At 43.4% G+C, this 27,590-nt stretch overlaps 1 protein-coding gene and 1 long non-coding RNA gene across 2 annotated transcripts; one reads left to right on the top strand and one right to left on the bottom strand.

Moving 5' to 3' along the window:
• Nucleotides 1-742: 742 nt before the first annotated feature.
• On the bottom strand, nucleotides 743-3,943 carry LOC141279408 (uncharacterized). Its single transcript, XR_012333589.1, has 3 exons — nucleotides 2,818-3,943; nucleotides 2,531-2,677; nucleotides 743-2,113 (listed from the first exon to the last, which is right to left on the bottom strand). It is a non-coding gene; the product is annotated as an uncharacterized lncRNA (long non-coding RNA).
• MAJIN (membrane anchored junction protein) lies at nucleotides 1,555-26,233 on the top strand. The gene is made up of 11 exons (XM_073809137.1): nucleotides 1,555-1,691; nucleotides 11,381-11,498; nucleotides 13,967-14,012; nucleotides 16,758-16,833; nucleotides 16,997-17,134; nucleotides 17,976-18,007; nucleotides 18,310-18,401; nucleotides 19,778-19,841; nucleotides 23,856-23,928; nucleotides 25,054-25,171; nucleotides 25,786-26,233. Exons 2-11 carry the CDS (start codon nucleotides 11,398-11,400, stop codon nucleotides 25,838-25,840), a joined length of 795 nt encoding a protein of 264 aa, XP_073665238.1. The 5' UTR covers nucleotides 1,555-1,691; nucleotides 11,381-11,397; the 3' UTR covers nucleotides 25,841-26,233.
• The last annotated feature ends 1,357 nt before the right edge of the window (nucleotides 26,234-27,590 follow it).

Below are 27,590 nucleotides of genomic sequence, written 5' to 3'. Positions count from 1 at the left end.
CAGGATACTGCAAGGAGGACTCCTACAACATGAAGAACTTACCCAGGTGAATGCTGAGGGCACGCCAAGACTAAAATTCTATTATTTAATTCAACACAAAATTTCCTTGAATGCATGAACTGCTTCTCTCTGCACTGCTCCTCTCACAAGTATGTTTCCTTTTCCCTAAGACTTAAAATATTTCATGCTCAGTAGGAAATTTGAAAAGCCAGGGGGAAATTATCTATACCATTGAATACTACTCAGCAATAAAAAGGAGTGAATTACAGAGACACATACCAACTTGGATGGATCTCAAGGGCATTATGCTGAGTGGAAAAAGACAATTTCAAAAGGCCACCTACTGTAAGATTCCACTATGTAACATTCTCAAAATGACAAAATTATGGAGAACAGATTAGTGGTGGCAAAACTAATCCCATCACCACAACACCCCAGACTGCGAGCCACGTGGCACAGAGCAGTCCTCTTGGGTTCTCTTACCCTCCTGTTCTCCACCGAGGCACCCCTTCCTAATGAAGTCTCTTGCTTTGTCAGCACGTGTGTCTCCTCGGAAAATTCATTTCTGAGTGTTAGACAAGAGCCCACTCTCAGGCCCTGGAAGGGGTCCACCTTCCTGCAACGAAATGGCTTAATAATTCACAACACCGTCAGAATTTGATCAGCAGGAAGTGGATGGGAATGTGCTGGGCTTTGGTATCACAAAGACCCATACCCATCTGAGTGTTCCAGTTCTTTTATATATTTATTTATTTATTTATTTTTGGCTGCATTGGGTCTTAGTTGCTGCGCGCGGGCTTTCTCTAGCTGTGGCAAGCGGGGGTGCTCTTTGTCGCGGTGTGTGGGCTTCTCATTGCGGTGGCTTCTCTTGTTGCGGAGCACAGGCTCTAGGCGCGCGGGCTTCAGTAGTTGTGGCTCGGAGGGCTCTAGAGCGCAGGCTCAGTAGTTGTGGCCTGTGGGCTTAGCTGCTCCGCAGCATGTTGGATCTTCCCGGACCAGGGCTGGAACCCGTGTCCCCTGCATTAGCAGGCAGATTCTTAACCACTGCGCCACCAGGGAAGCCCAGTGTTGTAGTTCTTGAATGTCCACAAGTCGCTCCCGTTTTGGAGCCTCTTTAGAACTGAGATATTAATACTGCTGTACAGCACCGGGGTGAGGACTAAAGGAGAGCGTGTACGAAAAGTGCTACCACGACGCTCCACACACAGTAGGGGCTCCGCGGTCTACAGCACCGGACCTTCCCCCGCCAGGCGCGCAGTAGGCGCGAAAAGACCACTGGGCGGACAAGCCCGGGAACCACAGAAAGGCGCTGAACTTCTGTGCTCCAGCGGGTGGGGCGCGTGGGGCCCGGGGGCCGCCCCGGGTCTTGGCCTCGCGCGACCCCTGGACGCTGTCGCAGCACCGCGCACGCGCAGACCGCGGCCAGGCCTCGGAGCGTGCGCCCACCAGGTGACCCTGGAGCGCAGCTGCGCGTGCGCCAAGGGCCTGGCCGGAGCGCGGCTCTAACTGAGGCGCGGGTAAGCGGCCGGGCGAGTCGTCGAGTCAGCCAGCCAGGCTTCGTGAGAGGTCGGCGCCTGCCTTTTTCAGAGAGCAGTTATTAGTGGGTACCCCGGCCAAGGCCACTTTGATGAGGCACGAAGAACCCTTATGAGAAAGAGCCTGGCCGAGCCTGGGAGGTCCTCGGGTCTGAGGTAACGGTCGGCACCGGCCTGGTGCTCTGGTGGGGTTGGCGCCTTACTCTGAGGGAGATTTCAGACCCCAGCCCCACTCCACAGCCGCCCCCTGAGGCAGCCTTCGCAGCTCCGGGCCCTTTTGGAAGCCCAGTGCACACGACGCCTGGGCTGTGCCCAGCGCAGGGCCTCGTGGTCGGGGCGGCAGGCCTGGCGCACAGGTCGCGGGCGGTGGAGGTGCGAGGGGGAGCCGGGCGGGCAGGGAGGGAAGCCGGGCGGGCGCCGCGAGCTGTGTCCGCATCCCCGTCCACGGGCGAGTGAGCAGCGCCGAGGCGAAGATCCCTGTCCGGGGGCTGTTCTTGCCGCCACACCACACCCAGCACGAATGCTGCCTCTGGCAGAGATCCAGTCTTCTTAGGCCCCCAGCTCCGCTCGCCGCACCCCTTTGAAAAAAGAAAAAAAAAAAAACACCCACAAAAGTGATCGTTCTGTCCATAACCGTCCTCTAACCCAGGCTTAGCAGTTGCCCTGAAAACAAGTCTTCCATCGCAACATGTCTTGTCACATCATGTCTTCATGATTTGAATGCGTTTCTGGCTTTCAGACGCCTGACTGCATCTGCGTCAGGGCCCTCAGATCTCTCTGTTCAGCTGCTCAGGTCCTTGAATGTTGGCATCTGGGAAAGGTATACTCGGCCGTACATCCTGGACTTTTCTGAACTTTAGTTCCTTCATCTGCAGGTAGTAAATCTACCACAATAGCCAGCAGTCTACCTAGAATCTTTCTTTGGATATCTCGTGGGCACCTTAAAATTGAGCATGTCCAAAAATGGCCTCAACATCTTCCCCTCAAAAACTTACTTTCTGGGCTTCCCTGGTGGCGCAGTGGTTGACAGTCCACCTGCCGATGCAGGGGACGCGGGTTCGTGCCCCGGTCCGGGAAGATCCCACATGCCGCGGAGCAGCTGGGCCCGTGAGCCATGGCCGCTGACCCTGCGCGTCTGGAGCCTGTGATCCGCAACGGGAGGGGCCACAACAGTGAGAGGCCCGCGTACCGCAAAAAAACAAAAAAAAAAAAACTTACTTTCTAAGGCTCCTTTTTTTGGGAAGTGGCACTTTTACTTTTTCAATTTGTTCAAGCAACTCACCATTATCCTTATCTGTCCTTCTGCCTTACGCCATGAAGTCACCAAATCATGACTAGACATCTTCCAAACCAGTCCACTTCTCTTCATCTCCACTCATCACTATAGACCATGCTGTTATCAGCCTCTGCCTGGAACCACAGGAGTCTCCTGGCTGATCCTCTTGCATTTGTTCTGGTTCTGGGTTATTTCCCACATTACAGTCAGAGAGATTGTTTTGGTTTTTGTCTTGTTTGTTTGTTTAAACTCACAGACATGTGGTCATGTCATCTCTTTATTATGCAGTCCTGTTTCTCTTAGGATGGACTTCGCAGTCCATAACCTGGCCTATAAGGAAGGCCCTCATCCCTTCTCTTATCTGTATTGTCTCCCTGGATGATCTCATCCATTCCAATAACTTCAAATACTATCTAAACACTGATGACTCATTTATATTTCTATCCTGATTTCCATTCCTTGCGTAGTAGGAGACCACCCCCTGGAAACATCCATTAGGATATCTAACAGGCCTCTCACACTTAACCAAAACAGAACAGAAAATCTTTTTCTCCAGAATCCTTCTCCATCTCAGTAAAGTGTGTGTACCATTACCTTCTAATAGCAGAGGCCAAAATCAAGAGCCATCCTTGATTCCCACATCTAGTCCATCAGTCTAAAATATACCCCAAATCTAACTAGTCACTAACTACTAAGACCTCAAAGTCCAAATCAGAAGCATCTTTCTGCTGGACTACTACAAATCGTCCTAACTAGTCTCCCTGCTTCTACTCTTGTACTCTTAACTACAGTTCATCTTCTTCTTGGCAGTCAGAGTGCTATTTCTAAAGCATAAATCAAATAATTTCACTTCTTTTTATAAAACCCTTAGCATAAAATCTGAACTCTTTACAATGACCTACAGGCCTTATATGATCTAGCTCCTGCCTATCTCTCAGACTTCATTTCTTTCTACTCTGTCTTCATTCTCTGTGATCCAGTCACACTGACCTTTCTGTCCATTAAACCGGGGGTCCCCAACCCCCAGGCCACGGACCGGTAGTGGTCTGTGGCCTGTTAGGAACCGGGCCGCACAGTAGGAGGTGAGCAGCAGGCCTGTGAGCGAAGCTTCATCTGTATTTACAGCCGCTCCAGATCGCTCACGTTACCGCCTGAGCTCCGCCTCCTGTCAGCATTATGGTGAGTTATATAATTATTTCATTATATATTACAATGTAATAATAATAGAAATAAAGTGCACAATAAATTTAATGTGCTTGAATCACCCTGAAACCATTCTCCCCCACCCCCGTCCGTGGAAAAATTGTCTTCCACGAAACCGGTCCCTGGTGCCAAAAAGGTTTGAGACCGCTGCGTTAAACTACCATCATCACAGGACGTCTGTGCTTGCTGTTTTTTCCTGCTTGGAATGCTTTTCCCCTTGACTTTGTTGTTTCACTTTCCACTGAGGCCTTAATTCAGTTGTGATCTCTTCTGAAAGGCCTTCGCTGGCCACACTAGCTAAAGCAGCCTCCCAGTCACTCTCTACTACAAAACCCTGTTTTACTTTCTTCATAATACTTACAGTACTTCAAATTACATTTATTTATTTATATGTTTATTATTGCTCCCCAAACCTCCTGAAATCTAAGCTCGTAAAGACAAGGAAACATGTCTTTCTTGTTACCCACTCTTCTCAGTACTCAGAACAATGCCTGATACACAGTAGGCTCTCAAATGTGTGCTGACTCACTGCTTATCTTTGTGGTCTTAGTTCGTAGCACTGTCCTTGCCGACTGTGTTCTGAAGTACTGTACTTCTCTCTCTTGAAATTACCACACTCTCTTTCAACTGAGGACTCTTGTATCTGCTATTTCCTGTACCCACATCAGACCCCACACCCACTCTCCATGTGTGTCTCCCCAACTCATACTCATCCTTCAGATACGAGTCACTTACTTAGAGTTCCCTGACCTCCATTCTAAGTTAGGATTCTCTGTCATGTTCCTATATCATCCTATCCTTTTTTTTTTTTTTTTTTTGCCGTACGCGGGCCTCTCACTGTTGTGGCCTCTCCCATTGCAGAGCACAGGCTCCGGACGCGCAAGCTCAGCGGCCATGGCTCACGGGCCCAGCCGCTCCACGGCATGTGGGATCTTCCCAGACCGGGGCAAGAACCCACGTCCCCTGCATCGGCAGGCTCTCAACCACATCGGACTCTCAACCACTGCACCACCAGGGAAGCCCCATCCTATCCTTTTTTGTAGCAGTCATCACACTTAAAATTATTTGTAAGCTCTTTGTAGGCAGTGACCAAGTTCTTATTCTTCTGCACTTTATCTCCAGCACTTAAGTTTCTGGAACATAGGAGGCATGCAGATATTTGTGAACTGAATGAATGAATACTGAGTGAACATAAGATTGAGAGGATCAAATCAGGTAAAAATTAGGAGAGCAGTTAGCATGGAGTGTAAGTTAGCTGAATCTGCCCTGCCTACTTCAATAGATGTTTTTGAATCTTGTGAGATAGGGATAGGAAAGCACTGTATAAACTGAGAGTGCTTTTATAAATATAAGATTTTTTTTCATCAGATCCCTATGGTCTGATGGTCTTTCAAAGTACAAAGCTTTATGTTTCTTAACAATATGCCTGATTCTGTTACTTTAGAGCTATGCTTAGGTGGTAAAATGTAAAGAATTGAGGCTAATATTGAGTCTAGGCTAACTCATAAGGTAACTATATTCTTGACACCCTTAATTCAGCCAGACCATCTTGCTTTAGCAATATGTCTGAGTTTTAGTCTTGCCCTTGATGTGTGACCTTGGTCAAATTAGATGATATCCTCAAGTCACGTTTAATCTTTTTGTAAACCTAGTGAATACAATTCTTATCTCCCCAGTATCTCACCAGAGTTAGATTAAAGTCAGTAAAAGTGTTGCAGGTTTCCTGTGTGAAATTTGCTCTCTTTATATAAAAAGTAATATAGTTTTTTATTAACTCAATTTCTTCAGAATCTGCCATTGTTTCATGCCAAGAACAAAGCTATATTTTAGAAGCTTTCTTTTCATACTTTCCTATATCTGTCTTCTGTCACTAAGACTCTTGAGATATGTACATCAAGGACTCAGAGTTTATAGCTCAAAATTGTAAAAGATGTTCCTTTCTCTCTAGCTAAGGATATTCTCTCCATCATTTGCCCTTCTGAAACTACTGATGCTTTTTCACCATTTTTAATCTTCTTTCTTACATTTACTGCTTCAGGGCAATCACCCAGTGGTGTAACCAAAAAATAAAATGTCCCTCATTGCCTGCAATTTTACATCCAAATGCTTTTAGGGTTCCTGGGATTAGTAGGATTTTTAGAGTGCTGCAGTGAATTCAGTGTGATGTGAATGCTAATAGGTTGATCATCATGTAACAAGCCACAGCTAATGGGCAGGTGGTGAGATGAGATACCATTCTGTTGCTTTTCTAGAATAAGGAGTACAGTCCTGGACCTATTGACCAAAGATAGCTTTGCTATTAACTTTTAGGATGGTTAAAATGGAAGTGAAAGAGCCATTTAGGTGTAAAGAGTAACTTAAGAGGTTGACTTAATCTCCTTTCTGGCCTATTGAGTTGTTCACTAAGGCCTTTTGATTTCATTTCAGGGCATCTTCCTACCCCTCTGTTAGAAGATTTAGTTATTCCTCCCCTCCCAAACAAAACAAAACAAAATCTGACACAGTTCCAATTGCAAATATATTTCTGAATAAATACCAGTGGTGTTTTAAAGATTGTATCTTACCAGAAAGAGTAGGTAGAAATCTAATGAGAAAGAGAATGATATCAATAAGCATGGAAGTATCTTGGGTAGTCTTAGATCAGCCTCTTCTTGTCCTGTATCTTAACACTTGGATTTGTTTTGCTTTTAAAAACGCTATTCTTGGGACTTCCCTGGTGGTGCAGTGGTTAAGAATCTGCCTGCCAATGCAGGGGATACGGGTTCGAGCCCTGGTCTGAGAAGATCCCACATGCTGTGGAACAACTAAGCCGGTGCGCTACAACTACCGAGCCTATGCTCTAGAGCCCGCAAGCCACAACAACTGAAACCACGCACCATAACTACTGAAGCCTGCACGCGTAGAGTCCGTGCTCTGCAACAAGAGAAGCCACTGCATGAGAAGCCCGCGCACTGCAACAAAGAGTAGCCCCCGCTTGCCACAACTAGAGAAAGCCTGCGCGCAGCAACGAAGACGCAATGCAGCCAAAATTAATTTTAAAAAAAGGAATAAAAAATAGTAGCTGCTTATCAATGTGAGAAAATATTGACACATTAAAAAAAGTGCTATTCTTGTGGGATAAGGAGGGTGGGAGGGAGACGCAAGAGGGAGAGGATATGGGGATATACGTATGCATATAGCTGATTCACTTTGTTATACAGCAGAAGCTAACACAACACTGTAAAGCAATTATACTCCAATAAAGATGTTTTTAAAAAAAGCCTATTTTTTTAAAATTTAAATTTATTTTTATTTATTTATTTTTGGTTGCATCGGGTCTTCGTTGCTGCGCGTGGGCTTTCTCTAGTTGTGGCGAACGGGGGCTACTTTTTGTTGTGCGTGGATTTCTCATTGCAGTGGCTTCTCTTGTTGCGGAGCCTGGGCTCTAGGCCCGCGGGCTTCAGTAGTCATGGCACATGGGCTCAGTAGTTGTGGCTTGCGGGCTCTAGAGCGCAGGCTCAGTAGTTGTGGTGCATGGGCTTAGTTGCTCCGCGGCATGTGGGATCTTCCAGGAGCAGGGCTTGAACCCGTGTTCCCTGCATTGGCAGGCGGATTCTTAACCACCGCGCCACCAGGGAAGTCTAAAAAGGCTATTCATTATTGAGTAACCTGTGCATGGAGCACTACAATAAGCAATTATACATACATTATTTCATTAATCATCCTAGTCACCCCGCAAGTGAGGAAACTGAGAAGAGTTCCTTTTGAAAATAGAGCTTGAAGACAAACATGTGACTGTAACCCCTGCACCCCAAGATATAACCCTAAGAAGCTTTAATCAGGAAATCTTCCATTTTGGCTTGATGGCTTTGTACCCAAATTGAGTTTGCCTTGAGTCATCCAGAGTTATGAGAGTGACCAGGGTTACAGTTTAATAAAATGACCAGTCGATGTGTTATAATGGAAAATGTATGGGCCAAAGGAGTCAACAATCTCAGGGGTGCTAATCCTGGTTCCATACTGAGTTATGTGACCTATAGGAGTCATTTCCTTCTTTGATGAATTCACTTCCTTTTCGTCCCCTCTAAAATGAAAGGCATTTCCAGCCATAGGCAAGCGTGAATCTCATTAGGAATATAGATTTTCAGAGAGTCTGGATCTACTTCAGCAAAGGCAGACAGACCGACAGACCTCTGAAACTAGCCAGGGACTTTTGAAGGTAGAAGGAGGAGCTGAGCGTCTGTCCTCAAACTCAGTTCTAAAACTTGGGTGTTGGATTCATAGCATCAGTGGGATTTCCCTGTTTTTTTGCCCACACTCATTAGTGGTCAGAGAGCCTGACATGTTAGATTTGCTCAGTAAATGTATTTTTATTAAATGCTTATGAAAGCTCTTTTATTCTTTAACACTGTGGAGGGTTTTCCCGTCAAATATCACCAGATATATTTAGTGACAGTACTTCTGTATGATCTTCTCCTTCAGCTTCAGTAGTCAATATCATTATCCTCATATCACATTCAGCCTTGCTTCAGGTTCTGTGCATTGACCCAGATGTTTCTTTCCGTGAGACAAATTACTAAAACCTTGAAAAATCTTTCCCTTTCTAACATCAGTGCCTATGTGTCATTTAAATCTATTACTGGGGATTTTCAAGGAAAGATTCTTAATTGAGATTTGTCAGATTTTGTACTGCTATTAAAGCTAATCAGTTTTCTTCTCTTGAATTTGCTTTTCTAGTAAAGCATTAAGAAACACTTCAAACCTATCAAAATGGCTAATGTTAATATAATAATCCAGAGTTTACGAAGTGCTTTTTACAGCTTTATCTCATTTAATCCTCACGACAATTCCAGGGGTAGGTGTAATCCCTATTTATAGATGTAGAAACTGAGAAATGAAAAGGCTAAGTGACTTGATCAGGGTCTAATGACTGATAAGACACAGAGCTAAGACTCAAGCCTTGGTCCCCCAATTCCAAATCCTGTGTCTTTCCCACTATACCGTATTGCCTATAACTTCTTTTCTTTTGTCTTAAAGGCATCATGTTTTATGATCACCTAAAATTGGTTGAGAGTCTAACCCTTCATCTGCAAGATCTCATCAACTTAATGATAGTCCCTGGGACAGTGTCACCATGACTGCAGTACTCGTGTTGGAAAATAACCTTGTGAAATCTTTGAACCACTACTACTATGTGGTTGTTTGGGATTGTGCTGTCTAATCTTTATTTTCAAATAGGGTAATTAGAGTGTAGTGTTTGTTTCTGAAGCAGGCAGCCAGCAATTAACAGGAACAGGCCCCAGCTAGAAGAGAGTTGTTTTTACTTCTTTCAGCCATCCAGCTGTGGCACAGCACATGAAGTTTCCTCTCTGGATCATCATTTCCAGCAAATGTTCTTCATTTCCTTTGCTCTGATGCCCCCAGTCCTCAGTCTGTGGGGAAAGGTGACTGCATTTTTGAAGAACCCTCTGAATAATTAAGGGCTCAATTTTTGTGACAGCACCCTAAGTTTTACCAAATGGACTCCCCGCTTACTTAGTAAAGTCATCTAGGACCAAAAACACCATCAAATCTGGCGTAGGTTCCTGCCATGCCTAGGACATGGGGAATCTGCAAGTTTTTCTCAGGATATGAACGGTATTTCCTCTCTGGTAACTTTGCAGTTGGCACCAACTATTTCTTTTCACTTTTGACTGTAGTTCTAGTCTAAATAGTCTCGGGCTCTGGCTCCAGCCTCCTGTGATTCTAATCCCAAGCAGCCAAGATCAGACACTGGGATATCTCTTTACTGGCAGCCCCAGACTTAAGCTTTGGAAATTGTGGGAAATTTCATTCTTTGGGCACATAGATCTTCTGATTCTACTATACTAGAGTTCTCCCTTCTGAGTAGACATGGAATCAAGGTAATATGAAGGAAAGGATAATGAAAATAGTCCTTTATGTGTGTATAATATTGTAGTACTTACAAAATGATTTTATATTCATTATCTCATTTTTTTCTTCCTAATGACCCCAGGAAAAGTGATTAAGACCATCGAGTCTGGATTTACACTGCCTCAGTTTGAATCCCAATTCCAACATTCATAGCCATGGGAAACTTGATCTCTCAGTGCCTCAATTTCCTAATCTATCAAATTTAGACTACTTATTTCATAGGCTTTTTGTGAGGATTAAGTGAGATATATTTATAAGGCACTTAGAATAGGGTATTACAAAAAGTTGTTGTTGTTGTTAGTTGTTGTATAAATAAGTTGTTATGTATAAATATCAACAAGAAAACCAAGGCCCAGAGAAACTAGGTAGGGACAATGGAGCTGAAATTAAAACACAAATTATTCTTACTTTATGCCTGTTGTATCTACCCCATCTCAGCTGCCTCTGAAGTCAATACCTTGCATTGTATGTAGGTAGATTTGATCCTAGGAACTCTGGACATTTTACTCTCATTGTTTATTATTTAAACTTCCATATGAAGAGACAGAAAGTACAGGGTTTATTATCTATACAAATAAAAAGAGGCTTAGAAAAGTCCTAGTGACTTAGAAAATCACAGTGTGCTTGATTCTTACTTCTGAGTGCATATCAAATGCTCTCTTGGAGTAGAAGAGACATGCTGTACTTCTTTTTCCATTTCTTCCTCTCCTGAGTTTCCAGCAGAGAGGACCTTAAGTGAGCAGAGATTCTGGAATAGGAAAAGTAAAACTAGTAAGTGCTAGGAGAAGAGTGGGCACTCTTATGGCACAGGGCACTCTCATAAGTGGTGAGGAAGAAGAGTAGTCGAGAGGTAGGGAAGATAAGGCATTCCTTGGCAACACTGGAAAACATTAGTGTACATCCTTATTTACTGCATTGGCTGTAGCAGGGAGGTGTGCTAATTCCTAAACTTCGTCTAAAATTAATAGCAGAGGTGTTCCCAATTGTGCCTCTTATTGGTGCATCCTGTTTCATTATGTGATTTGAGCCCTCTTCACCTTGACATAGGTTCCAGGGAAAGTGGGGGCAAGGGACAAGAACAGATTCAAGAGATATTTGGGAGGTAGATTTAATCCTAACAAAAACCTTGTTAGTCATCAGATGTTAGTATCATTAGTCTCATGGAAGAGAAGTAATTTGCACAAGGTCATAAGGTAAACAGCAAAACTTCAACTCAGGTCTTTTGACTTCAAGTATAGAGATTGTCCCAGAATATCATGTATCCTCCCCATGCAGGTGGGGAAATGGTCCAGGTAATTAATATCAGAACTGAGCCTGGGACATAGGCAGTGTCACTGAGAATTGGACATTATACTGATGAAGAGATGCTACAGGTTAGGCAGGCTCTCTTTCCTGTACATAAGGAACCATATTTAGCTTTTTAATAATTCTCTAATATTTCTATTTTCTTTAGGTTATTGTTTGGAAGCAATGAGTTTAAAACCTTTCACCTACCCATTTCCGGAGACGAGGTTTCTTCATGCAGGATCCAATGTGTATAAATTCAAAATTAGATATGGCAACAACATCAGGTAATTTTAAAACCAGGAGGGTAGTCTTTGCAAACACAGGTTAGTACCTTCCCACAGGTCATTCCTTCTCTGCCTTCACCCAGTCCAGGAGACTGGCTGAAGCAGCACCTTGTAGGACTCTTTCCCAGGTATTTTGTGTTCTATATATTTATTATTCATATAAGTTTTAAAATTAGCAATGGCATACCTTTGGGGTGGTGGTTCTCAAATTTTTTTATCTCAGGACCCCTTTGCACTCTTAAAATTGAGGATCCCAAAGAGTTTTTGATTAAGAGGGTTATACCTGTCAATATTCATCATATAAAATTGAAACAGAAAAACTAAAATAATTACTTATTAATTTAAAAATAATATAACATTTTATTAAAATAACTATATTTTTGAAAAATTAATGAGAAGATTGACATTGTTTATATTCCCAGGACTTACCCTAGGAATGCAAGGATAGTTCAACATACAAAAATCAATCAACATAATACACCACATTATTAGAAAAAAAGAGAAAAAAAAACACATGATCATCTCAATTGATGCAGAAAAGGCATTTGACCAAATCCAGCACCCTTTCGTGATAAAAATACTCAAACTAGGAATAGAAGGGAACTTCCCCAACATAAAGGCCATATATGAAAAACCCACAGCTAACATCATGCTCAGTGGTGAAAACCTTAAACTTTTTCCTTAAGATCGGGAACAAGATATGGGTGCTCACTTTCATCACTTCTTCTCAACATAGTACTGGAGTTCTACCCAGAGCAATTAGTCAAGAAAAAGAAATAAAATGCATACAAATTGGAAAGGAAGAAGTGAAACTTCTCTGTTTGCAGATGACATGGTCTTTTTTTTTTTCTTCTTTTTTGGCTGTGCTACGTGGCTTTGCAGGATCTTAGTTCCCTGACTAGAGATTGAACCCACGCCCTCAGCAGTGAAAGCACAGAGTCCTAACCACTGGACCGCCAGGGAATTCCCGACATGATCTTATATGTGGAAAAACCTAAAGAATCCACACAAACTAACAGAAAGTTGTTAGACCTTATCAATGAATTCAGCAAAGTTACAGGATACTAAATCAACATCAGCTGACTTATACACACTAGCAACGAACACTCTGCAAAGAAAATTACGAAAACAATTTTGTTTACAATAATATCAAAAAGAAAAAATACTTAGCAATAAATTTAACCAATGAGGTGCAAGACTTGCACACTGAAAACTACAAAAAAAAACATATTTCTGAGTGAAATTAAAGGAGACCTAAATAGAAATGTATCTGTGGGAATTCCCTGAGTGGATAGGACTCAGCACTTCACTGCCAGGGCTGGGTCTAATCCCTGGTCAGGGAACTAAGATCCCACAAGCTGCGCAGCGAGGCCACTTGATTTTGTAACCTGAAGTGTTTCGTTGGTCATTTGGAAAATATTGGTTCACTGGCTTATGCAGATTGTTCAAATGTCAACACATTTCATTATATAATATCAAAAAATCATATTTGCTAATATCACTACCAAACTTGTCAGAAAAATGTCTAAGTATTTGGAAGCTGTCAACCCCACAGTGGTGGATAGAAGTTTTCCAAAATTCAAAATTTTGCTTGAAATCCCAAAATTTATCCTTGACAACAAATACTGTCAGTTGTTTTCCTTAAATTGATAAGCTCACTGTTCATTTTTGAGAAAATGTCTGTCACATTCCCAAGTCTGAATAACAATCATAGTTTATCTGTCAGCTGATCACTCAAGTAAAATATGAAAAAGCAAGTGGTTCAGTTTGCAACTTAAACCGTTGTACAGGTGCTTTTTCTCAAGACAACCATCATCTTCTGGTATGCAGCAGAAATGCTTTATGCATGCTTCCCGTTTTATCACATAATATTAAAAAGACATGTATTCAAGGCTTGAGATTTATAAAATTATTAATTTTTCACTGCTTCCTCTGGGATATTAAATGAAACTGGATTTTTTTTCCTGTGTGATGGTAAAGATGACTACAACTGCTAGTACAGTTTAGTGCAACTGGCTATGTTGTGCCAAGGCACCAGCAGTTTTGCCCACCATTGATTGTGCACTACAGATTATAAATGTTAACATAGTGAAAAAGGCAAATAACATCTTAATATTATTATGAAACTAGTTTTGCCCTTGGAGACTCCTTGAAAGGGTCTTGAGGACCCCTAGAGGTCCACAGACTGCACTTGTACAACGGGTCTAACAAATTATTAACTTTCACAGTGGAAATTTCAGGTCTTGGCGGGTTAATGGAGAAGATATTTTGGTACAGCCTTGTACCAATTCTCAGACCACACCACCTAGGTGATCACTTCTTCCCTTGAGCACTGGGTCAGCACACACAATTTTTATTTAGTTATGTTTCCTTAGCTCAATGGAAGTTTCATTTTTGCTCTACTAGAGTCTGTTGTCTCCAGAGCTTTCCTTCTTGGCTTACTTATCTCTTGTCTGTTTACCTTCTAGAGGGGAAGAGGTAGAAAACAAGGAAGTCATCGTCCAGGAGCTAGAGGTAGGGAAAGAAGCAGACAACGTCTGGGAATGTTATTCTTTGAACTGAGGATGAGTCCATATTCAGATTTTAGTTATTTCCTGCAAACTGAGTCACAACCTCCACTTGATTACTTGGCTTCTCCCTGCCACATTTCCTCTGCAAAGAAACTTTACTGCTTTTTCAGGGAAATTAAAGCCTATACTCTTTCTCAATTCTCCTAGTTGAAATGTCAGCACCTTTGAGGCTAAGAGTTATTTTGTTTCCACTAGAGTTCCCAGCCATGGGGAGCTCTCTTTTGTGGCAGCTGGCACAGAGAAAGCTTCCGGAGGACTGCAGCCTTCCAGGGCTCTGGGAAACCTCACCATCCCAACCACTGCCCGGTACTTGACGTTCAGGAAGCTCAACTGTAAATACACAGACAAGGCTGCTGTGTCTTCATTTTAATTGGAAACATTTGCAATTGCCTTATTCCCACTTCATTTTCATTCCTTTGCTACCCAGCTCCTCTAGCTTTAGATTCTCCCACAAGAAGACAGAGAAGGTGGGCAAATTCGCAGATTGGTGAAAGCATTGGAAAAGAAATTAGAGTTCTGGGGGATGGCCCTGGATTCCAGTCCTGGCTGAACCACTAATTAGCTGTGTGAGCCTTGGCAAATCATTTATCTCTCTGGGTCTTAATCGCCTCATTCATAAAATGAGAGTTTTAAACTAGCGTATTCTCTTCTAACTTCACAACTGAGTGATCTATGACTGTTGTGATTTATGAAGACATATGTTGCCACATTTCAAGGAATTTGAATGTGAAAACTCTGTGAAACCAAAGTCTTAAAGGTACCTGTGGCTCTTCAGCTGTGTGTTTTAAGATACATTAGGATCTTTGAGGACTTCAGAGGCATCAGTATAAATAAAAATTATTTTAATATAGGACGATGACAGTTTTCTGCTTATTTTAATTATGAGTAGAGCAGAATTTACTTCATTTTGCCTCACTTAATATGGGCAGAGAAAAGCTCAAGGCAGCATAGTAGAGTGGAGACAGCTTAGACTTCAGGGCCAGTGAAACCTGGATTTGAACTCTAGTTCTGCCTTCACAGTGTGACTCTGGGAAATCTGTCTGCCTTCTCTGAGTCTGTTTCCTTACCTGTCAGTGATATTGATAAATAATACCAGTTTTCAAGGTTGTGGTGAGGATTAGAAATAGATGTATGCAATGCCTGCCACACAGTAGTTCAACTAAGAGTAGCTAGAGAGCACTTATATCCATTTATAATCATATTTAAAGTTTTTGAAATGCTTTTTATATGTTCTTTTTCTTACTCTCATTAGTTCTGAGGCAGATGTTATCATCCTTTTTCACTCATTTCGAAAACATTTATTGACAGGCAGTTTAGTCTGATGGTCAGGAGTGTAAGCTCTGGAGCCCCACTGCCTGGGTTCATATCTTAACTCCATCATTACTACCTGTGTAGCCTTCCATGAGTCATTTTACCTCTTTGTCTTAGTTTCCTCATGGGTAAAATGGGGATAATAGAAGTGTTTATCTTATAGGGTTTTATGAGTATTAAATTCATTAATGTGTATAAAAACAAAACTACTTGCCATAATGATTACTCAATAAATACTAGCTATTAAAATTATAAGCTAGATACTATGCTAATAGAGATCATACAAAGATGAACATGACACAGTTTCCGTTTTCTGTGAGCCCAAATATGAGGAAAATAAGGCTTAGAGAGATGAAATGACAAAACTGAGACTGAGGGCTTCCCTGGTGGCACAGTGGTTGAGAGTTCGCCTGCCGATGCAGGGGACACATGTTCGTGCCCTGGTCCGGGAGGATCCCACATGCCACGGAGCAGCTGGGCCCATGAGCCGTGGCCGCTGAGCCTGCGCGTCCAGAGCCTGTGCTCCGCAACGGGAGAGGTCACAACAGTGAGAGGCCCGCGTACCGCACAAAAAAAAAAACAACTGAGACTGAAATTCAAATTTTTTTTCCCATAGAAATTTAGTAGTCTTTTCATGATACCAATTGTTTAACTAGTGTATACTAATAAGCATAGGTTAATTAGAGACTAATCAATTCAGATTTAAAGAGAGTAGAAGAAAAGATTTGATTTAAGCAAAAGCAAAATAAGTATATGTAAATAAATACCAGTATTATTCACTAATCCAGTATATGTTTGTTGAGGACCTGTTATGCTTCATCCACTAATGGTAGACACCATAGAAGGGATGCTAAGATAAATCAGGTGTATATTCTACTTCAAGAAGATTTCTCAGTAAGGAAAATAAAAATATGTACATGGAGGGAATTCCCTGGCAGTCCAGTGGCTAGGACTCAGCCCTTTCACTGCTGGGGCCAGGGTTCACTCCCTAATCAGGGAACTAAGGTCCTGCAAGCCATGGGGCATGACAGGAAAAAAAAAAAAAAAAACAGTACATGGAATATAGTAAAAGCCCAAGGCTAACTGCTGTGAAATTTGAGACTAATAGTTAATAAAACTCGGGAAATCAGGGAAAACTTTCTGGAGGAGGTGGCTTTTGAACTGTATCATAAAAGGATAGGTTGAATTTGGTCATATACTGATGGGTTGAAAGGGTATTTCAGGCAAGAGCATAGAAATAGAGAAGCAGAAGGCATATTCAGGGAACAGCAAGTAGTTCAACTTTAAAAGCGTATAGAGTATGTGAAGAGCAGTGATAAGGATAAATTGATAGATTGGCTGAGATTAGATTAAAGTCATTTCAAATTTTTTTTTTCAGGATTCTATTCGTGTGGTCTTGGGAAACCTGGATAATCTGCAGCCGTTTGCTACAGAACACTTCATTGTATTTCCCTGTATCCTTTACTGGGTGGAAATGAACTACAGTTCACACTGTATATTCAAATGGAAGCAGCAAACCCATAGGCAGTTTGGACGGTAGGTCAGGGAAACCAGAGGGAGTCTTTTCCCTAAAATAGTACTCAGGGATTCGTACTGGCTTCTTTCCTTACTCCTTAGCACATTTCCCAGATAAAAGCAAATGGGAGAGAGTGTCCCACCTGAAATTCAAACAAGGAGAGATTGTCTTGGTCCCTTATCCATTTGTTTTCACTCTGTATGTGGAGATGAAATGGCTTCATGAAAACCTGTCAACTGGTAAGTAGAATGATAGAAGTGTAGGTGGTGGAGAAGAAAAAAGGGAAGGTTGAACATCCATGGGTTAGCAGTGCAAGCTGAATATGGTGGAACAGTCAGCCAGATTGGGCGCCAGTACTGACAGTGCAGAAGTCAGGAGCATGTGTCCAAACTAGACTGCCTGCTTCAAATCTTGGTGGCTTTGCCACTTAATAGCTCTGTGACCTTAGATAAATTACTCATTCTATGCCACCTTTGTGAAATGGTGAAAAATAATAATAGTACCTATCTCACTGAGTTGTTAAAAAGATTAAATGTATAAATACCGGAAGATGGAAAGTACAGTGTGACTTAGAATAATCACTCAATGAAAGATACTTATTATATAAATAATTCCTCCATTTTAGAGTATTTAATGACTTTCACCTTAGTAGTATCTTAAAGATATCTCCCAATTTTTAATCTCTGGGGGCCACCGCTATTTTTACAAATAGAGGGATAAGGAGACACCTGCCACTTTGATTTGAAAAAAGGTACAAAGGCCTTACCTCAAAAGATCTCCTCAATTCATTTGTCACTGCTGCTGAAAGTTGCACTTTTTTTCTTTCCTAATAGGGATCATCCCCTTTTAAGTGACATATAGTTAGAATATAGTACGAATCAAACTATTTTTAGCTTGTAGATGGCAGTAGTTCTAAAATAAGGGAGGAAGAAAGTTTGAGGACACAGTATTTGTAGGAAAAGTGGTACCGGGTGGTAGGGAAAAGGGTACGCACCAAAGTTTTGTCTAGGACCAGTTCTAAAATGTCAATGATAGTCAGAAAGTCTTGATCCATTATGACATTCAAATTTTCTGTTGCAGGAAAACCAATAAACAGCAGTCCTCCTGGGTTGGTAAGTTTGCCTTTTCTGTAAGAAATGAAAATGGCCTTATTGCCTTCTGTTGTCCCAAAAGTCCTGCTCTTGTCTCGTCTTTTACGCCCCTTGGTCGTTGCCCAAGTCCAATCAGAATTGTATACGTGAGACATTCTTTTTCCCCTTGGCTAGATTTCTGAGACTATGTCTATCCTTACTTGCAAAGCTGGTGCTAAAAGTTGCCTTTGGCAATTTAAAGATGGGGAGTTCTCTTCACTGTGCCCTCATGTGAGCAACTCTGGAAAAGGAAGAGTCACAGGAAATGTGGTTCCTCTCTATAGGTCCCCGCAGAGAGGAAGGCAGCAGGAGCCATGATGAGGAAACGAAAACACGCAGAAGTGCCCAGCTCCCCAGCCAGGCCAGGGCTGGACAGGTCAGTGGTTTTGAGAGAGGAGCTAAATCCTGCATCCTAGTTAGGCTTTGCCAGCTGTTGCTGCTGGTTGATCTTGTCCTTGGGCGTGTCACTCTGTGTCTCAGGGCTTCATTCATACCTGCCTATTCTAGTGGGTGGACTAAGAGAAGGAAGCAAGTTGATGTTTGCAGTGTAATTAGAACACGGTCCCTTCCTCAGCAAAGTAGAATTCTTTTGTTCATCAAGATGAAGACTGAGGGAATTTCCTAGCAGTCCAGTGATTAAGACTGCACTTCCACTGCAGGGGGCACGGGTTCGATCCCTGGTTGGGGAACTAAGATCCCACAAGCCGCATGGCACTGCCAGAAAAAAAAGATGAAGACTGAGAGGAAATGTAAACATATCTGTACAATTGAATCCAACAAATATTCAGTGAGTACTTACTATGGTCGTACTATAGGAAAACACAGAAGGCACAAGATATGAAGTCCCAAAATATTATCCAAGGACATAGAGAAACCCTCTTTAGAGGGATTCTCAAAAGAGTGAGAGTGAATAAAATATAATCTTATTTTACCCAGTTAGCAGTAAGCTTTTGGAGCTCTACCTTAAGAGGTAGTACAGGCGGCAACATAAATGTCTGCAACAGGATATGCATCAATTACTGGGTGAGGTGCTGCGAATTAGGGGGAGTGTTGAGCACAACCCTTAACATGTTGAAGTTGCTGTTGTAGAGGCTTATTTTCTTCTTTTGATTCTCTGTCAGGGACAGAATGAGTCAGTAAGACAATTCAGTTGTTCATGTTAGCACCCAGAGAGAGATGCTGGAATAATCCAAGGTGTGGTTTGCTCCCAGCCCAAAGTGCTTTCAGCCCAGGTTCACAGAAAGCAGCTGTTCTTTTCCTGGTACTGTGTGGGCCCCAAGACATAAAGGAGCAGTGAGGGTAGACCATGAAGGAGCTGACCCCTACACCCTCCAAATGCACACATCGGTGAAGAGTTAGGAAATTCCTTTCCCAGCCAGGTGGGATGTGAGGGTACTTGGAGGTATGAAGCTTTGGTCAGTTCCATTTGACTGAATTATCCATGGAGATGCAGCCTCACATCTTCCCTTTCTCTGTGTTTTGATGCACAACCAAGTATTTCAAAATCTGATACCTGCTGTCAATCACATTTTCCCTTTCTCAACCCCTAGATCCCAAAATGTCTCAAATTGTGATTCTACTGTGAATTAAAGCAGCACCCAAAGAGAGTTTGGCCACACGATTTATTCTGCAGGCCAGGAGTGGCATAAAAATAGCCAACCTGCTGAAATATTCATTTGGGCCACATTTGCTTGAATGTGGTGATGTTGCTGCTGCCAGTAACACTTCCTGGGCTTTTTTCTCCCACCTCAGGCCCAAGAAGGGGACTTCCAGCCAAGGGCTCAGCAAAAAGAAGGCCCCTATGGAAACCAGGAGGGTAAGCACCAAAATGGAGACTTCGAGACTCGTAGCTATTTCTGCTCAATTACAAGTCAGGATTCCTGTTACCAGCACATCTTGATCCTTAGTACAGGCTGAATTCACTGGACTCATTCTCACCTTTCACCATCTGCAGAACAACTTTCAACCATTCCACCCTCACCACAACCTGTCCTAAATGTAGCTGCATAATACATACAGTGATAAATCCTTTTGTTAAAAGGTCTTCTCTTAGCTTAAAAAGCTGCTTGCTTATACTCTGCAGTTGAAAAAGAAAATAGATCTGTTGAATTGAGGTAGGATCCAGTTTAGAATTTTCTTTAGAAAACTTTTTGCTCTCATCTGCACTAGACTCTGAGTCTGGGTACATCTAGTTTTTTTATTTTGTTTTTTTTTTTGAAATTTTGAATTTTATTTTATTTATTTTTTATACAGCAGGTTCTTATTAGTTATCTATTTTGTACATATTAGTGTATATATGCCAATCCCAATCTCCCAGTTCATCCCACCAACCCCCCACCACCACTTTCCCCCCTTGGTGTCCATACATTTGTTCTCTACATCTGTGTCTCTATTTCTGCCCAGCAAACCAGTTCATCTGTATGGGAACATCTAGTTTTTACAGATAAAATAGGTATATATCAGCACAGGATACTGGTAAGAGAAAACTTCATTTAGAGCAGTGATGGTCCGGCCCTAATAATATTTCATTTCATTTTGTGAGGTCTGCTCTCCATTTAGATATTCATACATCTGCTACTCCTCCATTTCAGGACTCCTTTTCCATAGTAGTCTCTAAAATAGTGCCCTTTTTCTTGAAATAGCTGTTATTTGTGACTTTTCTTACTTCTCTGCCGTCGCTCCAAAGCAGCTCGAACCTTAGGTATCCAAACATTCCCTCCCTCACCTTCCCAGGATCTATAACATGATCAGTTATCGAACAAACGTTTACATATGCATTCATTCCACAAACATTTATTGAGTGACTCCTATGTGCCAAGTACTAAAGCTATCACACACACTCTTCCCGAAAAATACCAAAAGTGTAAAGCTGGGTAGACATTACTGATAAACGTGCTACGTACAGGAATAAAGGAAGCACAGGGTACAAAGGGACCACAAAGGAGAACCTCATTCAGACCAAGTGGTGTGAAAGAGAGTTCCCAGAGTAGCTCAGAGTAGCTCAGAGAACTAAGGCTAAGAGGAAAGAGTACAGTGCTTTTGGTGACTGGAAGCCAGTGTACCCGGCGCTTAGAGTACAGTGCTGAGAACTGTCACTGGAGAGGTCAGCATGGGGTGGATCCTAAAAGGCTTTAAAGCCACCTTCAAGATCACAGGAATTCCCTAAAACATTTTAAAGTAGAAAAGTGGAGTGATTTTCATTTCTAAACAATTCTGTCTCCTGTTAGCAAGGCATTGTGTTAGGTGCTGCGATGCACCCAAACATATAAAACCTAGTTTTTTTCCAGGAGCTTAGCATTTAGTTGGAGTAGAGTGAACCCTTAAAGATGAAGACCTCTGCCTCTGTGGTGGGGGCAGGGTACAGAGCCCTGTTGTGCCCATGGCCAGCTGGCCCATGGAGTGATTTAAAGCAGATGGTTTCCCTCTTCTATACCCTCATCCTTTAGAGAGGGAAGAAGAAGAAATTAGAAAGTACAAGAAGAGTACACGAAGCTCTGGAGAACAAAGACACTTTATACAACCAAGATAATTACTATTAAAGGAACATTTCCCTCACTCTCTACCCTTTGTACCGTCCTATTCTTAGTTTGACGCATCATCTCCCTTAAGAACCCACAGTTTCTTACTCAACATAATTACCTTTTCAACCTGATACTGGGTTTAGAAAAAACTCTGAGAAAAAAAAAAAAGGAGCATGTTTATTGATTTTGACTCACAGCCCAAGCAGTCTCCATTGTAGACCCTGTTCCCAGAGAGCAGACTTCTCCTAAATTAAAGTGATCACAGGGACTCTTAGTGTAAGTCACTTGAGCTGGAAGAATTGAATTTACTCCTATGGTCCAATGCCTGATATCTTCTCTTCCCTTTGGGGGAAGTTAAGGTGTAGAAACGCAGTCAGTGTGGATGGTGCACATCTGTACACATAGGGAGCCTGTGCAGGGAAAGCATAGAAGAACACAACATATACCTGAATAAGGTCTCTGTTTCATAAGAGGTGTTTTGAGGAGAATGGGACGGAAGGACAGACTCATTCCCTTTGTTACTTTAGCTCCCGGATGTAGAGATCCAGACTCTAAAAAGATAAAAAAAATGGGAGAGAGCAGATGAATGGACCAGAAGTGAAACAGACTGCTGTGCACGTAGCTTTTTTTTCAAGCCTCTGCTTGAACTGCACTTCTAAGCAGATCTGACCCTGAACATACAGCGGACAACCTTGCATCAGGTTTTCAGGGTATTATGTGTTGTTGGATGTCCTAGATGGTACCCTCAGTCTTAATTCAGGCTATAATGGTTTTCCTCTCTTAACAACATTTGCCTGAGGAAACCTCTGTCAAGATTTCAGGAGAGCACAAAGGCTGCCTTATGAGGGAAACTTCCCCTGGTTCAGAGGTAGAGGCTATACCTCTGCCCAGGGCCTTCGCCCTTCTGGTCCCCACTACCAACCTTAGTAGATGATGCTTCCATTAGGGCCAATGCAGCGGTATTTAAACCCCAAACCATAGTTTCCATACCTCACCATAGTAAGTTTGTGAGAATCATTCCCTCAAGCTAGAAATCAGACCTGGGCCCTCTAAATTTCATCTCCGCCCTGTCTGGAAGAGATAAGAGATAGTCTCCTTCCTCCCGAGAGTTACCTTTCACTTTTATAGGAGGTATGATTTAGGTGGCTGCCTATGTGGTCTGGGATTTGAGGGGTTTGTGGAATAGCTTAACAGAAATGTCAGCTTATGCTTAGGATGGGGGATCTGTCCTAACTTTCCTGGGATTGCTGTGCCTCTGCCTCCTAGATACACCCTTGCTATAGAATTCTTCACCAGCAGGACTTCCCTGGCCGTCTAGTGGTTGAGAACCTGTGCTTCCACTTCAGCGGGCATGGGTTCAATCCCTTGTTGGGGAACTAAGATCCCGCATGCCGCGTGGCATGGCAAAAGCAAAAAGAGAGAGAGAGAATTCTTCACCAGCAAAATGGCTCAAGGAACTCCCCAGCACTGCTGGGCAGTCAAGCCCTCAGGTTGTGCCTGGGTGAGGGAAGTGGCCAGCTGGCAGAGATTCTCAAAGGAAATATATCAACCATGTTTCTGGCTACCAGGGTGTCTCCTAGAATATTATAAGCTTGGAACCAGGTTGTAGGATGTCCCCTTCAAAGTACAAAGGAAGGTCTATAGAGCAGTAGACAGAAATAATAAGATTGCTTACGCCATAGTCACGTTTCTGCTGCCCTGGCTCTAGCCACGTTGATCATATTTACATGTTAATGGCAATGTGCCCTTGTACATCATGTCCCTTTCTGGAATGCCCTGCTCTCTCTGACCCCTTGATGCCATCCACCAAGGCCCCATTTAAATAACACTTTCCCTGTGAATTCTTCCTTGACTAACCACTACCCACTCTATTCATGTCCTCCTCAGTAACCACGGCACTCTGTATAGACTGATGGAGTAGTCTTATCACACTGACTTATAATATTTAGTTTATACGTCAGTTTTACCACATAGATTATACTTTTCTCCAAGGTAAAGTAAAGGTCCTCCTGATTTCTGAAACCTCAATATTCTGTCCTTGGCAATAGTTGGCACTCAGAAACATGGAATGATAAGGTATACCCAGCTTGGTTTGTTCTTGGCTCTTAAATACTATGATTTTAGAGAGACAGTGTTTGGGAAGCTGATATGAGAAAAGGACAGTCCTATAGAAGGAAAAACAGAACCTGCCTGGGCAGTCAGAAGGCAGGCCCCAGCACTGATGTGATATCACCTTACCAGCAAATAGCATTCAGACCACTAAGCTGTAAAGGAGTAACGTTTAAGACTTTTCTTGGTCTTTTTATCAGAACAGAGAAAGAAAAACCCAGCAGGAATGGCAGGAGACCCCAGCACTTGATATCACTGATGTTCAGGACCAGGGTAGGTTCTGGGAAATTCATACGTATTCTCCTCTAATAATCATGCCGTCCTCTTTAGTCGTCTGATGAGCAGAGCAGCACAGAGCTCTGAGTCTGGACACGCTCAGTGGGTGATGTACCTCACTCCCGTGGAGGTGCTTGTTGGCTATCCTCCAGCCTGGGGGCAGGCTCTTGAGTCATAAAAGCCCCCGCAGTTCCCAGAAGGAGTGAAGGAGGCAACGTATGTCCTTCTTGTGCTTCTGATAGCGAAACTGATGCTCCCAGTTTCAGAACATTTCCATATTGTGTGATAAGTTTTACAGAAATGTTGGGAAGGATATGTTTCACGTTTCTATCCTGGAGAACAATCTCTGGGAAGCTGTCTCTCCTCCTCTTCCCTTTGGGGCACTAGTGTTAATATTGAAGGTGCAGGTGGATGCTTGGCAAGGGCTGGGAATGCATGTTGAGGTATCGCCCTTTCAACTTGCTGATCTTTCACTCAGCGTGAGGATTCGATACGGATACAGTTATCACAGGTGCAGTCCTGTGAGCAAGTGAGTTCTTCAGTAAGTTGTCATTCCATGTGCAGACACACCAGCCACGGTAGGTGTCTAGGATTTGAGCAGTGTAAAAATCTCAGGGGCAGGGCTTCCCTGGTGGCGCAGTGGTTAAGAATCCACCTGCCAATGCAGGGGACACGGGTTCAAGCCCTGGTCCGGGAAGATCCCACATGCCACGGAGCACCTAAGCCCGTGCGCCACAACTACTAAGCCTGTGCTCTAGGGCCCGCGAGCCACAGCTACTGAAGCCCACGCACCTAGAGCCCGTGCTCCACAACAAGAGAAGCCTGCACACCGCAACTGGAGAAAAGCCCACACAGCAACGAAGACCCAACGCAGCCAAAAATAAAATAAATTTATTTTTTTAAAAAAATCTCAGGGTCCTGACTTTGAAAATACTCCAAGGTCAGAATAGCACCTTACTGAGCTCAGATGAAATTGGGAAGGTCAGAACAAGCAATTCACCTGGCTTTGAATAATCTTGGTTTGAGGCTGCCCTGGGCTCAGGCTCTGTGTCCTGCCTTCTGCTCACATAAAAGTAGCCCGAGGACTGACACCTTTTCCCTGCCTGAGTGTTTTCCTTGCAGATTCTAAGTGGGGAGACGGCCGAGCAGGGAAGATTATCCCACCATTGCAGCAAAACAATCCACCTCCTCCTGAAGGACGCACGGAGCTGGGAACCAGTGGCTTCTTTGGGTTTCTAAGGTAGGATAGACCTCTCCTGCCATCGAACGGAGACCCAGGGCAGTCTAGCTCCAGAGCCTGCCCCACTGAGTCTCTCAGGGAAATTAGAATACAAAAGAAAGATTACCTGCATAATCTCTATTTTGTACGGGATAAATGATGGAAATGAAGTGAGCATTAGGGCCCTAACTGAATTTAACAGAGACTGTGTCTTGTTCATTTGTACACAAGCTACCCCACCCCGATGTGCCCAGCATTGGACCTGATTCCACAAATGCTGCTTGGACAGAAACTATTCTGATCGTGCTTGGGTTATTCAGATGATTTCGTTACCAAAATTTTTCCATTCTCCCCTCTGAATCTAGGCTGTCTTCAGAGTCCTTTTTGCAGAGTACAGTTAGCAAATCGCTTTCTCTATCTAGAGCTCAGCCATACCATTGCAATTGTTCTTCTTTATTTCCACCTCCCGAGTATACTCTAACTTGGGTACCTTTTCAAATGCTGTTTCAGACTTGAATTTCCATTCAGTGGTCTCAGAGCAAAAATGCCCTAGCTAATAATGGAGCCCTAATGGGACCTGGGAGAAGGGAAGTGGACCTCTAGAGTCTCAACCTGCTCTGCTCTTCTTCCTGCAGCTCTCTCTTCCCGTTTCGGTATTTCTTCAGAAGGAGCAGCCAGTGCGCCTCCTAAATGCAGCGGTGGGAAGAGCGTTTCTCTTGCAGCGACTCTTCCCGCTCCACTCCCTGCTTATGACGTTCCAGTCTTGGGGAATGAGAGCCCCAAACTCCCTGAGTCCTCTTGTGGGTTTGTCCTTTACAATGGATTGTCCTTCCCCAATTTAAAACACTAAGAATGTAACTTTCTAAAATGCTCTAGTCTGAGAACTTTACTGCCCTATGAGCCAGTTAGGTCTTCCATCTGCAGCACTTAGATTTCTAATGAAAATAAATTATTTATGAAGAGTTATTGACTGAATTTTAGTGGAGTAGAGAGAGAGAGCACGAGAGAGCAAACTCTTTCCTCAAGATACAGGGAAACAATGCCTGAAACCTCCCCTGGGTCTCCCTGGTTGTTGTTGACAGAACAGTTTGGGTAGGTGGGGTCTGTACCTGACTTCAAACCTTAAACTCCCCTGGCCAGGTTAGAGAATGGGGTTTTGCAAGACTCAATGTCCTGAGCCCTGCTGACCCTCAAGAAATCATGTCTCCTCAGTTCACCCAGTTTGGCCCCAAAGTGCAGTCTCTTAGTAGGTAAATGCTTCTCACCTAGCTACCCCTTTGGCTTTGACAGTAATGCAGATTAGTTTATCGGATCAACTGGAAGTCAGTGTAGGTTAGGGCCAAAGGAATCATTTTGTAACTGTAGAGATGTCCAGTATTAGAATGGGCCACCTTGTAAGGTAACAAGCCTTTGTCAACCCTAGTCTTTAAACAGAGCTGATTGTCTGTCGGATGCTGGAAGTTACTCTCGGTGGGTGGGAACGCTGGGGCTGGACTGCTAAAGTCCCTCAGAGACCCCTTGTTCTGACGCCTTTCCCTTGGCTGGGGAGGAGAGAAGAGGTGGGCTGCTGAAGGGCCTGGGACCTGAGGGGAGGAGGGCCAAAGGGGAAGTCGCCGTGTGTGAGGACTGGAGGACTAGGGACAAGTTGTGTTTACAGCCTTTGCCCTGCTGTCCCAAACACAGCCCACTTTCCAAAGCTGTTCAAAGGCACAGCTCCAGAATCTGGAGATCTGAGCGCCATTCTGACTTACAAGCTTATAATGAAGGCTTGGCAAAGTCACTTTCCTTTCTGGTTCTTATTTTTCTCATCTGGAAAATGAAAGGGTAGGATCTGATGAGCTCTCAGTGCCTTCCAGCTCTGGCAGTCTGTGGCTGGCTCTGCCTCTTGGAGCAGGTCATTGAGCCAGTAGCCCTGGGGGGTGTGGGGACAGAACCACCACAGGCCTCCTTCTGATCGCTACCCTGCCCCGGCCCCTGTGGCTCCTGCTGGCTAGGGGTCTTTTTCTAACTTGCCACATTCTTGCCCCAAGTGTAATTCAGCACCAGGCATGAATAGCAGGAGATCTGGGTTCCAGAACAGCCCTGACATGAACTAGCTGTGTGACCTTTAGTAACTTTCCTTCTCTTGAGCCTCAGTTGCCTCACCTGTAAAACCAGAGCCAGGGCTGGACGAAATGATCGATTTGCTGGGGTTGATAGCTTCAGGCACTTCCAGGAGTCAGGTCCCTGTTAGTCCAGAAACTAGGGGAAGCCCCGCTCTGTAGCTGACCCCCAGAATGAGAAGTCATCCACTTGACAGTGAAAGTGAAGCTCTGAAACGGACTTAGAACCAGCCCCCTGACTCTCCCTGGCTCTGCCACCAAGCATCTCTCAGGAGACCCCCCACTGATAGCATTTCCATTGTCCATAAGAATCTCCTCTCCACCCTTTCCTTTGCAGT

This window comes from Tursiops truncatus, chromosome 8, assembly GCF_011762595.2.
Source record: "Tursiops truncatus isolate mTurTru1 chromosome 8, mTurTru1.mat.Y, whole genome shotgun sequence".
Lineage (NCBI taxonomy): Eukaryota > Metazoa > Chordata > Mammalia > Artiodactyla > Delphinidae > Tursiops > Tursiops truncatus.
This window is presented reverse-complemented; position numbering and strand designations above follow the sequence as displayed.

Excerpts from the sequence above, each read along its gene's own strand:
- MAJIN (XM_073809137.1), top strand. The coding sequence starts at position 11,398 with ATGAGTTTAAAACCTTTCACCTACCCATTTCCGGAGACGAGGTTTCTT. Across the intron at positions 17,135-17,975 it reads TCATGAAAACCTGTCAACTG|GAAAACCAATAAACAGCAGT; the intron begins GTAAGTAGAATG and ends TTTCTGTTGCAG. Across the intron at positions 19,842-23,855 it reads CCCCTATGGAAACCAGGAGG|AACAGAGAAAGAAAAACCCA; the intron begins GTAAGCACCAAA and ends TCTTTTTATCAG.